The sequence below is a fragment of the Amblyomma maculatum genome, chromosome 11, assembly GCF_055883805.1.
Source record: "Amblyomma maculatum isolate TAMU_Amacu chromosome 11, ASM5588380v1, whole genome shotgun sequence".
Classification (NCBI taxonomy): Eukaryota; Metazoa; Arthropoda; class Arachnida; order Ixodida; family Ixodidae; genus Amblyomma; species Amblyomma maculatum.
In genome coordinates this window covers 44,102,815-44,117,359 of record NC_139354.1, presented here as the reverse complement: position 1 = coordinate 44,117,359, position 14,545 = coordinate 44,102,815, and the positions used below count along the sequence as shown (strand labels likewise).

Below are 14,545 nucleotides of genomic sequence, written 5' to 3'. Positions count from 1 at the left end.
AAAATGCATTTTAAAATATTGTTTTTATTTGTATGTTTTTGATTATTTTCCAATAAATGTATTGTTATGTCACCCACTAGCCAATCGCAGCGGAGTGTTTCGGGTGCGTGAGCATTTGAAAACTGCCTGGTGTGCTCGTGATGTGGGCCGCGTGAAGTCCTAGCCCGTATGTACCGCGGTACCCAGTATTTTGCTGGCAGTATCTGCGACCAAGCTACTGCCGCACCGTCATTGGATTCACTACGAAGGACCACTGCAGGCGGTGAGTTTTGTTGCATTATTCGTTAAGCATGCCGCACGGAGTTGGCAGTTTACGTTAGGAAGGAGCCCTTTTGTGCTACGCCCGACTCCCGGGCCGTCGCAGTCCCTCTGCCCTCAAATATCGTGCATATGCGCCAGCACTCCCTAAAGCAGGCTTCGACGTCGTCTCTGATAAATCTACCTGAAAAGTTGATCTTTCGCTTTTGCGTCCTGCTGCAACAATTGGCAACGCCCTTAGCACTAGGACCATGGCGGAACTGATGCCGGCAGTGGAAAATGCCTTGCGCCGCCATTCTAGCCGAATGGTGGCCTGCCAGTGGTGATTTCGGCCGTCGCATTTATGTAGTGTGCAGTCGCTACTGTTAGGCTGTGCAACGGCCTCATTAGATGTCTGCTGCCAAGGGTTTCCAGTGTGCTTCCAGCTGCATCCGGCCACTCAAAACGAATCTGTATTACTACACCTCTGAGTTAGCAAGCTGGTTTTGGCAGTGTTGGCACCGGCGCCACGGCCTGGGGTGTGAATAGCTAAGGTTTTAGTCTACGGTAATGCGGCAGTTTATTCGGACTGGCGTGGTTCCGCGAGCGGAGTTCGTTGACATGTTTCAGCGCCGTCAAGCGAAACGGGCTTTGTTCGAAGGCATCACGCCAAGTGGCACACCTTTCACAAGAGCGAAGGTAGGCTGTAAACTTGCCTTCCGATCCAAGGCCAAAGTGACTTCGTGAGTCTTCACTCCTGGTTCTAGTTTCTGGTATAATGTTCAGGAATCTTCACTCCTGGTTCTGGTTTCTGGTATCATGCTTGTTCCTTGTTTTCTCGCTTCCTCAGTGTGGCCTGAGCACAAAGTTTAGTCTTCGTGTCAATGTGCTGTTTCCAAGGTCCAGGCCTTCTCAGCTCTTGAGAACAGAGCTGAGCGGCTTTCACTGCAAAAAGTCTGTCATTTTGGGGGAAATTGATTCCGGCTGACTTGTGAATATGAAGGACAGCATTTCTCTTACGCTAGCAGGTGTTCAGTACAGTGTTGATGCAAGACTGAGCATGTTTATAGTGTGAAGCTCGTTGTTTATAGTTGCTGACCACGTGACACAAGGAGATGGCATGGCATAGAAAAAGATAGACGCACATCCACAACAGCTTTCATGTTCCTACCACCCTGCCGTTTTGAACTTCTAGGCACTCGCATATTTGTGCATGAATGAGCAAGCATGAGGAACTTATGTACTTGGAGCCTTTTTTTCACTCTTATCATGCCTCTTGACTGCTGTATATAAACATGGCCATTTTATGCTTGTTAAAACATGATCAGTTTCATTTCACTTACAGGGTCACTTCGCATTCGTTTTGGTTGGCGTGTCATTGTGAGACTGGCAGTTTCTTTTTTTTTTTTTTTTTCCTTTTTTTGACTCCAAAATTAGGCACAACACATTCGATGTACCTGCTTTGCCTTCTTTATCGAAAAGCGGTCATTCCTGTTCTCATCACTCATCACAGCACACTGTCTCTTCAGTCCTGTATCAATCCATGATAACTCGTAGACTGCCTACCATCCGTAATGTGCAAACTGTGCACGGCTGCTCATTGGTCTCGTCAATACAGCCGAGTTGTTCATTGGAGTCAGACGTGGGTTTTATTCCCAGCCTTATTTCGTTCTGAAACCACTTGTGTGTTTCAAAGTCTCGGGCACCTAAGGATCAACTAATTGCTAGCACTGTTCTCGGTAGTTGCCTGCAGCCTGTCAGCGCAGAAACCTTGTTTTGTACTTTCGTATTTATTGTATTTATTCTTATTAAAACAGCAGATAGCGCTGCGAGTAGGAGCAATGTAAAAACAGGCATTGCTGTTGTCTTAGAATAATCTTTTGTTGGGCTAGTTGGTGATCCATTGAGATGTACTAGTAGCGCAGACAGACGTGGATATAGGGAGGCAGGCGACAATCTGTTGTCTGCTTGCTTCTATATTTTTTTAATAATGTTCTTTATTGCCCCAAGGCATAAAGGGAGTTAAGAAAAACACAGGAGTTGTTAAATAAACAAGAAAAGGTGAGCCGATCAAATGAAGTCGAGGAGGGAGCAATGATGAGGCCATGCATCCAGCAATGTATAAAGATGGGTTGTGGTTGTTGTTATTGTTATTATTGTTGTTATTGTTGTTAATATTATTATTATTATCATCATCAACACAGTACATAGGATCACTGCCTGCATACTTAGTCAAAGGCTAGTCATGGATCCATGCAATAAACGCAACGAGATTATTGAGGACAGATGTTTATTACTGCATGTCAAAATTAAACATATATAAATGGTAGGAAAATGCTAAGCGTACAAGAAAGCTAGTTCAAATTACAGAAGCAAAGAAGGGCTAATGACTGAATAATAAAATAAGACATACAAATGCTGAAAAAGAAAAGGAAAATAAATGCAGAACCCGCAGGTAATTGCAAATTAACATAAAATCGAAGAGTGCTGTTCAGCGAGAGACCTGCTGCTGCTAGGTTATTCACATTTTCTGTTCTTACTCATTTTTTTAAACCTTTGAGCCTAATTAAGCTCCAACGCTGAACATTTTTTTTTGGGACGTGCTCTTGTATGAAGGGTCAGCTCCAGCACTCTGTGACAACTAGAATGTATTTTAGTGCTTCATGTCACGACTCTTGCCGGAGTGAAAAAAACTTCATTTCCGTCTGTATTGTTGTGTCCGTTCTGCTAAAAGCCATTCGATCCCGGCTGAAACAAATCTCACTTCCAAATAAGAAATTTTCACTTGCTCCAGCTGGAAATTTTTGTCCACTATAAGCACTTTCCAGTCTCGTTGTTTCTTGCCAGGTGACACCTAGCTGGCCGATCCCATGTTCACGGGCTCCAGGGTGGGTGTGTGGTGACAACCACAAGAGCAGTAGAGGAGAGAACTCGCCCTGATGGCATCGAAGATGGTGCCCACCACTGCCACCACTTCCCGACCCCTGCGGAAGCGGCGATCCAACGAGCCCGCCCCGAACACCGCAACTCCCAAGCGCCGCCGATCGGGCAGCCAACCATCGCCAAATGGGCGGGTGAACGTTGCAGTCCGAGTGCGCCCTCTCCATGAGCGAGAGTCTGAGACCGCCAGCATAGTGCGTGTGGTGGATGAACGGTGCCTTGTCTTCGACCCCAAGGTCGAAGCCGATCCCTTTTACTTTCATGGGCAGAGGTCGTGCGGGGGCCTTGTCAGACCCAACAAGGATCAAACCTTCATGTTTGACAAGGTAAGCTCAAAGTAGAAACAGTATAAACAAGAAGGTAATACGAAAAAAAATGAGATTCAGAAAGGGCCAGGCAGGTTACAATGGGTAGAAGCATACTAAAAAATGGCAAGGTGGGACATTACCTTACTCGCAAGCAACTTTGTGTGGCTCTTCAGAGAAGGCTAGGCAGGAAAGGGAACGAGATGAGTCTTTGTACCCGTGCCGCGGGTAGTGGACTGCATGTTCATGTCAAGGTTGCGGAAAGGTGAGGGGAGACATGCTGTGGGATCAGTCGGCAACAACTCCCCTAGACACGGGCACAAAGGTCCAGCTCTTTTGTGTGTCTGTCTAGTCACTGGTTGCAAAGCCATAGAATGCTGTCTGCGATTATAAGAGGATAAGAATGGGATGCGAAGTATTTGGCAGGTATGCTGAGATCGCAAGTAACAGTTTACCAGTGCCTATCGGGGAAAAAGTTAATAGTTGTAGCTTGACAACACTTGTTTATGGACCAGAAATTTGGAGGGTATCAGCAAGGCTCAAGATTAGCGATTCAAGGGAAGATGACAAAGGAAGGTAACGTTGCTGGACACACAAACAGCAGAGTGAGTCTGGGAACAAACGAGTTTTAGCAGAGTTCAAAATGAGGGCCCCTTAGGGTGATGGAAGGGATTTGCCAAAGAAGGGGCCAGAACTAAAGTGATTGAGAGCGCCTCGTTTAGAACTTTAGGTACGGATTCATTGCCTTAGTACCAAAACTGCCTTTTTGTCTGTTTCATTTTTTTTTTTAATTTTTTTTTCTCCAGGTTTTTGATGAAACGAGGGACAACACGTACGTCTTTGAGAACACCACGAAGGAGATGGTAACGACGCTCCTGGACGGCTGCAATTGTTCAGGTAAACTCCGTTCGTAAACGGAACTAGGGGTTTCTCAGTGCGCTATCCATCGTTTCAGCAAGTGGATTCTTTTTCATCTCGCCAACATTGTCATTACTGGCAGGGTTTATATGGTCTTGTGCTTCCAAAGAAGAAAGGGAGTGAAGAGGAGTCAAATACAGTGAGGAATAGGAGAATGGAAAAATGTCACCTTGAAGATTGCTTTCTTTGAATTTGAACAGAATAATACAAAAGTAGCGGCAGCAGGGAAAAGAGAATAGTGTGAATTGTGTGGGACAGGATGCAGGCTCATGGTGGGCATGTGTTTGTGGGAGAGTCTGTCTCCTCCCCTCCCCTGGAAGATTTGAAGCTGCTGCAATGACGAAACCTAATGGTGTAACAATCTTTCTGTTGTGCTAACTTTCACTGCAGAGATTTGGAAACTAAAAGGCTCATGCACCTCTGAATTTACGTTTCATTACTTCAAAGTGCTCCAAGTTTAAATTTTATTGGTCAATAAATTTCTCTAAATGTAATTTTGCCAATAGCGTCACTGAGGGCTAGCTTTGTTTGACGAGTGGAATGTTAGTTTCACCTGTGTTCTTTCTTTTTCTTTTTTTTTTTTCTTTTCAGTGTTCCTACTCTCTTTTCTTCGGTGTTCCTTCTTAGTGATGCCATTAACCCTTGCACCGCTTCAAGTGTTTCGCGGTCTTCCCTCACCTTTTGCGCAGTGTTTGCATACGGTGCGACCGGTGCGGGCAAGACGTTCACGATGCTCGGCACGGAACACTGCCCTGGCGTGGTGTCCCTCACCGTGAGCCACCTGTACGAGCGCGTGGACCAGCTGCGCTCCGAAGGCCAGTCGTGCGACGTTGCCGTGGCCTATCTCGAGGTGTACAATGAGGTGGTGCGCGACCTGCTCTCTCCCGGTGGAGCACCGCTCATTGTGCGTGACGACCCCGCCAAGGGCATCGCCATCTCAAACCTCTCCATCCACAAGGTCAGGTTCAATGGTTTTAAGGCGAAAGCCTTTAATGCCTCATCATCGTTGTCAGGAGGAGCTGTCAGAAGAGGCTGTCGGCAGAGGGTGTCACGCTTTCGAGAGAGAGAGTTAAAAATAAACCATATCTCCACCGGGAATCGAACCTCCATCCCTTGGATCCCCAGCCGAGCGCTTTAACCAACTGCGCCACGCCCCGGATCGTGAAACGTTCATAATTCCCCTTGTCTACATTGAGGATTATGGGATTCCGCGACTGACTAATACTGCACCTTTAATTTTCCTCTAAACGAATTATAGAACGCCGGTGAACTTTGATGCGTTCAATGGAATTTTGGTTCTGTTCGACAAGGGGTGTGCCATGTACCAGGCGATTCATGCATAAACGAAGCTGACCCCACTGGGCGTCCGATCCAGGCTTCCGTGCGGCGCCTTTCATTTCGAACGCCGCACCACACAGCAAACAGAAGCAGACCAAGATGTCTAGGAGGCATTAGTACACCAGGCGTCAGCGGCATTTCAAATTGATTTACGGGATAGAAATGGCGCAGTATCTGGCACAATTCTCTGCGGACACAAGTACCACGCAGTAAACGAAGGGAGGAAGGTGGGAGTGAAAGAAGAGAGGGAGATAGAGGTGCCATAGTGGAGGGCTACGATCCACCGCGCTATAATAGCTTTCGCCTCATCGCACTTTAGTGGTCCAAACTGCCCTCTAGAATTTTTCTTTCTGGGAGCTGTTAGCAGAGGGAGGTTAGGCATTAGCCAAGCTCTCGCAGGCTCTTGTGTTTCAGAACTACTGCGTTTTGGTCAAGTCTAAGATCATGCAGCCTCGGTCAAAATTGGGGCACAGAAATGGTATATCCTACTAGCATGCTCTATAACTGGCACGTTTGCGCATTGCCAGTGTTCCAAATTTCGCGGGATTTTGAGGGCAACTACCCTTCTAACTTTCCACAAAGGATCAGCTTTGCAGGTTGGAAAACTATCAACACTGTTGATTGTTAATATTCTTTCAATTATATATTCTCCCATGCACTATCCTTGCATTGTGATTTAGTTTTCGCTGGATAGTGTGTGTCCTTGTAAATCTCACGGTATCGTTAAATTGCACAAAAATGTAAACGTTTTAATAGTAATTTATTTCTGTTTAGTTCTTAGCCAGACGTTATTCGAACTCTCAGCTTCTTCCTTCTTCTTTTTTTTTTTTTTTTTTTTTTTTTTTTTTTTTTTTTTTTTTTAGCAGCCTCCCTCAAGAAAGGAACTTAATAAATTTCATGTGAGAGGAGACATTATTAGCACTTTTTTTTTTCTTTGTTCTTGTTTATTCCTCACCCCTCTTTTTCTTTGTGTGTGAACTGCCTTCAATTTCAAGCTTGGAAGTGAATGAATGGATTTAGCTAAGGCATCGTCCTATGCCCCTTTCATGAGTAAATTTAATGTCATTTGAATCGAATGGCATTAGCATCAAATGTCACTTTTCGGCTACTACACAAACATATTTAATGCTATGTTCACATGGCATTCGCCATCCAATAAGTTTGGGAAATTCATTCGCATTCAATCTCGAGCCGAATGTATACTGTAGACACCAGATGTACATCACAAACAAGCAATGCGCGCAGGCAGTTTAAGGTTTTATTTTTGAGTTTTGCTAAAAGTGTTAATTCTGATGTGAAACTACGCATCGCAGGCTGTCGTAGAAAGTCATAATTCTCGGTCACAGCAGCAGTCCTGCTGCCTGCGAGTGTCTATCATTCTGGGTTCTAGGTTTCTTGCTGGCTGCTTCTTCAGTTGTGTTTACCTCAGAAGCAAAACCATGTAATATTGAGACTTTCACTGCATAAAAGTGTAGATTAGCATTTTTAAACATCCAGTATGCATAGCTACTTTTTTAGCTCTCTTAGAATTCAGTCCGTATTTGCATTGACCTAAACGCGGAAGAGATTTAGTAACATCCGGTTCGTAGAAGGAAACATGAGCCGGGATCTCTTCCTTGATTATTTCCAGATGCTTCACCCCCTTACGTTAGTGACTCGTGGAGAAGCTGTCACAGCGGCTTATAGTTGCCACATTTCCACGCATGCATCGTCCCTTAGACCTGACCCGCTTGTATGCAAACAAATAGTTGTAGTTATCAAATGGTTCACCCCTATGCCCTAGGTTACCACAAAGAAACCATCGCGTTTCTCCTCATGAAGTCATGTTTTCGTGGCAACTGGCGTTTCCCTCGTATGTAGGCTTTCTCCGATGCTTCGCCTCTTTGCACCTAAGGCTGCAGCAAAGCAACTGTGGCTGATCAGTTTATGCTGCGAGTGCTCGTTACCACATGTCCGGCTGATCACAAAACATATTAAACGACCACAATTTGTCAAAATTTTGAACATAGTAACTAGGAAATTGTGTTATCCAGGAACGTCTTAACATAGAAAAAAAGTGTAACTGTACGGGAGATGTTTCACTGCCTGCGATTTTGAGCATATGAAATGGAAAATCATATGAACTGGAAACATATCTAGGTTCCACTGTATTTGATGAATTTACTATCACACAGAAAAGCCTTAATCAGCTTTGAAAGTCTACACGATGCCAAATGCATTTTATCATTTTATGCACGCTAATGTCCCATAACCTTTCTTTTTTTTTTACTGATCATAATTTTTTTTCATTTGCGAATGGCTGTTGTTGTTGTGTAGGGCCAAAAGAAACCAAATGACATTTGATGGGTAATTATTTAGTAACTCAAATCTACTCCACCAGGGGCACTTCTGAATACATTGGTATGAAGTTCCCTTGTTTCATCAATACAGTGCTATATGCATTATCAAGTTAACTTTGAACAAACGTGAAATCGGTGCTTTTTTGTTGTTGTTGTTGTTGTTGTTGTTGTTGTTGTAAATTAGATTTCAGTTAGGGAGTGCAGTGGTAGGGACTGGTCATAACATAACTCTAGTAGAAGACCAGGCTCCATTCTACAGTGGCTCATATTGCATTAGCGAAGTTCTTATAAAGAGGACAGTTCGCTATGGGCCAAATTATTTTTCTTGAGCATATTTTTTCAAAACCAAAATATGTGCAGTGAAATCTCGTTGATGTTCCCTCACAACACGTTTTGTTTCCATTCATGGCTGATGCCTTATAGAGATGATGCATTTTCGAGCGGCCGATGCAGTGTTTTCTGTTTTCACGTGGTTTTAGATAATGCGATCGCGAAAATGTATGAAACTCGGGGGTTTTCAGTTTTGCACCAAAGGGCAGCAAAAAGGCCTTAGCTGTATTCTCATAGCTCGTCCCCCAGTTTTGCGCGGTTGTTTTTACAGCCCCCTGTGATGACCTTGGCAACATGCCAAAAAGGTCAGCATGCCAACATGCTGGACACTAATAACATCTTCCATTGCTTGCATTTTGACCAGATCTCCTGCTACGATGACTTTCTGCCAAAATTTGCAGTGCACACCAAGTTTTAGACGTTCTTGGTTGCTTTGATATGAACGTGGGGCGAGGCAATGAAACTGCAACTTGTTTCTGAGAGTTTCAAAAAAGACTTTGCTTCCAGCAATTGATAAAAAGAAATCTAGCCCAAAGTCACGTATTATTTCAAAGCGCTAAATAAAATTAAGTTCTATGTGGTGTATATACCATTCACAGCCTTTTACAGTTTGTTTGGATAATACAATTCTAGTATACAGCTAAACCTCTATGCTCCAAGGGGCAGCAAAAACGTCTTAGCTGTATTTTCATATACAAAGACTTTTTTACTGATGTGCCAGACGCAGCAGTCTCCATTTTCTTGCACCTTTGGAACGGGACACTACAAAAGTTCATGTTCAAAAGCAGCAAAAAAATAACACAAGGAAAAAAATACTGAGTGAACAGCGTGCACTCATGGCCGCTACGCGGTTGCTCATGAGATTCTGGCACCGATAGCTCTTTTACGATTATACGATTTCATTGCAACTGGGTTTAACTATGCTCCCTCTGCCTCTTCTTCCTCCTATGTGCAGGTGAAAGAGGCTGATGCCCTTCTAGACCTACTGCTGAAGGGCAACAAAAACCGAACTCAGCACGCCACTGATGCCAATGCTGAGTCGTCGCGGTCACATGCTATCTTCCAGGTGCGAATCAAGTCTTCGCTCAATGCATTCTCTTGATTAAGGGAGGGCTCTCTTTCTCCCCGGAAGTCTATTGAGGGATTTTGGGCATGGCTCTTCAAAAACAGAATTGGCAGAGTCATTTGGTACACTGCTTTTAAATTAATGATGCACTGAACAAGATGAAGCAGTTAGCGTGCCAGTGTTAACATTGTCTTTCAGTACTACTCTCTCCTGTCTAGTGGGCTGTTGAATCTACAGTGCGACCTCTGATGGTACAATTGTGATGGGTACAAATTTCGGGATAAGATTTGTAATAGTCCCTGGGCGGTGTAGATTAAGCCTGATATTACTTTAATGCACAGTTAAATTAACGAGCACATGCTCGGATTGAGACCACAAACTAGGCTCATATTATGTGCATTCTCAAAAGTCTCAAGTACAGTAAGCTTTCTTTATCTTTCCAAAAGTTTTTTTGCTGGGATAGGGTGGCTGAAGCTGCCACAGGATAGATAGGGCTCTTTGGGTGGATAAGGGGATTCCTTTATCCTGCAGGGGGTATAGCTGGGCTGAAGAGGGTGCTACGTTTCCAGGTGTATGTGACTCAGACAGAGACGGTGACGGGCACCAGCAAGGGCATCCGCGCCTCTAAGATGAGCTTCATCGACCTTGCCGGCTCTGAGCGCGCTGCCGCTGTCAACAGGAACATCGGGGCTAGGCTGCGAGAGGGCACCAAGATCAACCTGTCCCTCCTGGCCCTCGGAAATTGCATAGATGCCCTCTCCAAGAATGGGGTGAGCATGCATTGCTAACACGTTTTGTTCCTGTATGTCTTGAAGCAAAGCCAAATTTTTGCTCTCGTGATTCCTTTCTCTCTCTCTTTGCATGATTTGCAAGGCATTAATGTTAAGCTTCTGCGTGTAATGATTCTTAATTCGAGGAAATTGTTTCAAACAGTTGCAGCACACATGGCTATACTATATAGGAAAAATGTCCATTAAAGCTTTTTTGCACTGCCTCCCTTTTACGAAAGTGTTAGGAGTGTGTGATTATTTGAAATTGGAATTGTTTTTAGATAGTATTTGCTATTCAATTCAATTTGCACCACACTCTCGCTATTGGAACTGTTTGCGAGTAGTTTGAATGATGAAACTGTGGCTTACGAGCCTTCCAATATTTAGAAGTGACCGATTTCTAGTTCTCAACTGGCAGTGAAAAATTCTGATGTTTCCAAATGGTGTTGTCTTTGGCCCCATCGTTGAGGACATCGCAGAGTGCTATGAAATGGAAAATGGTAGTTGTAACGGTAAGAGATGGGAAGCGTGCACAGTGGGTCAGAGAAATAACTCGAGTTACTAACATTCTGACGAAAATCAAGAAAAAATGGGCATGGGCAGGGCATGTAGTGCGAGGAGAGGATAACCGATGGTCGAAAAGAGTAACAAATTGGATTCGAAGGGAAAAAAAGCGTAGCAGGGGGCGGCACAAGAAATTAGATGGGTGGATGAGATTAAGCAGTTCGCAGGGGTCAAGGAGATGCAGCTAGCTAGCACAGGACTGGTTTAGTTGGAGGAATATGGGAGAAACCTCCACCCTGCAGTGGGTATAGTCCGGCTTTTGATGATGGTAATGAGCCCCATCACTGAGGTTGCAGTCTGGGGAAATCGATACACGAGAGCTCAGCGAGCTACCTGTCGTGAATGCTGTTTCAGGCGGCATCCCACCACAGATGGTTTGTCTTCGGGCATCGCGAGGGAGCATGGAAGGGATTGCGTTTTATTCCAGCACCTTGCCACACCATTGATTGACTGCTCGTGTCACTCCTCCAGTAGAAAGGCATCCCATGATAGGATGCTGTAAACTTTTTTTGTGAGAGCAAGAGGTCACTTTGATATACTGTATTTCACTGATAGCAGTCTTTACCAAAAAATTTTAAACAGGGTATCATTGAATGATTCCTTGCTTTATTTAATGTTTGGAAGACGTGGTGTAACATGTATGTACAGTTAGTTATCACTAAAAACAAAATTTTAATGCAGTAATGTTAAAGGTGCTGTTCTCTACATATTCAAGCGGCAAGTTTTAAAGTTGCGCTAGTTGAACTGGGTCATAGTGAAGCGCAAAAGACAATGACAAATGGAGCGCGTCGTATCTTGCTTCATTCATTGTCCTCATCTTATACGCAACCTACTCTATGAAAGAAAATCTAACTTTTTCGGCATAGCGAGGGCATGCTCTGGCAGGAGATAGTTCGCAGGCGACATGTCCACTCGCTGATTGGTCGACAGGCTGCGTGATGTCACAAGATCCCATGACATGGCCAACTTGGCTCCTCCTTCGAATCAAATGAGAATCCAACCATCCAGCTGTACCCTTAGATCCAGAGTCGTGCATTCCATTCCTATGCCACGCCAGGGAGATTTGTGGGGCCTGGTAAAAGTGGAGCTTTTTATCTATGCCGGGTAATAATCATTCACTTGATGTGGTATCTAACTACTAAATGCTGGTGAGTATGAGTTATGAAATATAGGCACAAAATAAAGGCTTAATGATTTTAGCGGGTCATTAAGTGCATGTACGCGAACGAGAATTTGCAAGAACTGTCAAGTTGTCATCACAAGTCAAGGGGTGGTGTTTTAAGAATCCTCACTGGTTGCGTGGTGCGTTGTAACTCTCATACCTCTCAAGTACACATAACAGTAGGCTCACGTGACTGGCAATCGAAGGACCCCGGTCGTGGCCTAAAAGCACGCTGGCAATTTCAAAGTTTCGCCGCTAGCCCACGCTTTCCCTGGTCTCGTCCGAACCGAGCTTCTCACTGCCTTCCCACATAGACATAGACATAGTCTATGCGAAACTAGTTGTTTCTTTTCAAAAATAGTCTCTCCTATCCGTGATGCCAGGGGCGCCATCTTTTTCCCTACGCTTCTGTAGTATTGGAGTTCTGGTGTACTCGTGTAGATGGTGTAGGTCAAGAAAATGACTCTAGTGTGTGTTCCCTCACTTACCTCTATGTTATTCTTTGAAGACGCTGAAACTGCGCATTTGTTGTGGGATTTTTGCCGTTTGTGCAACGGCCCTATGCGTTGACATTCGAAGGAGTGAGGGAAGCTGCCCACTTCACTGTTCTACCAAATATTCAAAATTGTTCTAATAATTGTACAAACGTAATTATAGTGTAAATAGGCCTCACTGTGGTGTTCTGCTGTAGCCACTAAAATGGGTTTTCTCTCTCTCTCTCTCTCTCTCGCTGGTTTGGTTTTTGAACCTAAATACTAATGACTTTGATATCTTAAGTCTACTTCGGTGACATAACGCAAGACAAACTGCTGCAATATACTAATTGCTGAACATTCTTTTAATTCCCTGCAATACTTAAGCATGCCCGCTTCAATTTCTGATACAAGAACTATCAACATATCAGCAATTGTACTGGAGCATTTTTCGTGACCAGTGTGAACAAAGTATGCCTATTTGGGATGCACGAACAAAAAATCTGCACAGTAAATTGCACAGTATTCACAGGTATACTCACAAAGGTGAGCAAAATCAAATTTATTTATGGTGGAGGGTCTCTAGGAAGACACTAGTAACTTGTTTGGCTTGGCAATATAAGGGATGTTTCCAGGCGAGTTTATTTCCTTAAATTCTTGGTTTTGTGAATTTGGAGTTGTGTTAATTCACACTCCCTTAACTCTTGCTGAATTTTGTCAGCAGTCCTAAAACAATTTACGGTTGCCACATCCAGCTTTGAGACGAGACCAAGTTTTGAAAGTGCATGACGACCCTTCCTCGCCCTTTTTTCCTCTCCACCTTTTGTGCAGACGCAGCGAGTTCCCTACAGGGGCTCGAAGCTCACTCACATTCTGAAGGACTCCTTGGGTGGGACGTGCCGCACACTGATGATCGCTGCTGTAACTCCGTCCAAGCTCAGCTACACAGACACGTACAACACACTCAAGTACGCTGAGCGGGCGATGAAGATCGAGCTTCAGGTGAGCCTCAATATTTTGTGAGCCTCGATACAATTTTTCGACGAGATTTCACCTGCATTGTCCAGAATGGGGATGTTTCATTTTACGAATTTTCACCGAAATGTCTTATGCACAGAACTGTGCGGGTTGGTTCCGTGGCTTTTGCTTCAGTCGTCTGCTGTTTTTTCTGCTTGTGAATGAATAATTTTGTTGATTCAGTGGTGACTGTGCAAGAATAAAGGCACAGTTGCAAAAGCAGCGCAGAAGAACTTGCTAGGACTGGGCCATTTGAGAGATACCGACAATACTACGCTTACGGAACGATAATGCCTCGTTAGTTCCAGAGAAGCATGTCGTGCTTGCAGGACATCAAAAATGGTTAAAGAAAATGCACCAGACAGCTGCGTACTGTAGAACCCTGCTATTGTCAACTCGAATGTAGTAAAATGAAACAGTGGTCCTATTTTTCCTACTACAGCTATTCATGCTTTTTTATTTTTTTCATTTATAGTAACATATTTAACAATAAAAAAGTGTTCATAATAAAGAGTGTCTGGCTGAGGTGACATATTTCCCACGGAAGGATGACTTCGCATCCCGTGCGCAGTCTGGAATCGCGAGGCCTGCTTTAGGAAGCAAATCGATGGCGAAAACAAAAAATGCCGCTACTGGAGTTGGCTCAACCTCTAGACTTCAAAGCTACGGGGGCAGGCCAGGTTACCGACGACCCCTTAGAACAAGACAAAGTATGCAGCACGGACAACAGAAAGAGTAAGGTTGGCTATGAATGTAGATATTAAAAGTGCAGCGAAGAAAGGAAGGGAGGAAGAAACTAGTCTTATGTTTGCAAGACTGAGCAGCGGCAACATGCGTGCATAGGTCTTCTGCAGTAGGTTTTATTGGGGTAGGTTTTATTGCAGCATTCTTAACTATCACGTTCTCAGTGACGTTAAGGCCGCAGAAGAATACAATGTTCATGCGGAGCTTTGGTTTTCGAATGAAATCGCTCTCATCTTATCGTTTTGAAAGCGTGATAACGAGATTATTGATAAATGGACTACGAGAGGTGAACTGAAGGTATTTCTGAGTGCTATATGTTTGGAAAGTAGCCATTGGGCTGTA

The 14,545-nt window shown here is 44.2% G+C and overlaps 1 protein-coding gene across 1 annotated transcript in view; it reads left to right on the top strand.

Moving 5' to 3' along the window:
• The first annotated feature begins 105 nt into the window (after positions 1-105).
• Positions 106-14,545, top strand: part of LOC146173691 (kinesin-like protein KIF18A) — a 37,564-nt gene continuing 23,124 nt past the window's right edge. The window contains exons 1-7 of the mRNA XM_084584741.1: positions 106-262; positions 3,085-3,503; positions 4,289-4,379; positions 5,090-5,358; positions 9,363-9,473; positions 10,043-10,243; positions 13,274-13,444. Of these exons, the coding sequence (XP_084440867.1) occupies positions 3,177-3,503; positions 4,289-4,379; positions 5,090-5,358; positions 9,363-9,473; positions 10,043-10,243; positions 13,274-13,444 (1,170 nt within the window). The 5' untranslated portion in view covers positions 106-262; positions 3,085-3,176. The remainder of the gene's footprint in view (positions 263-3,084; positions 3,504-4,288; positions 4,380-5,089; positions 5,359-9,362; positions 9,474-10,042; positions 10,244-13,273; positions 13,445-14,545) is intronic.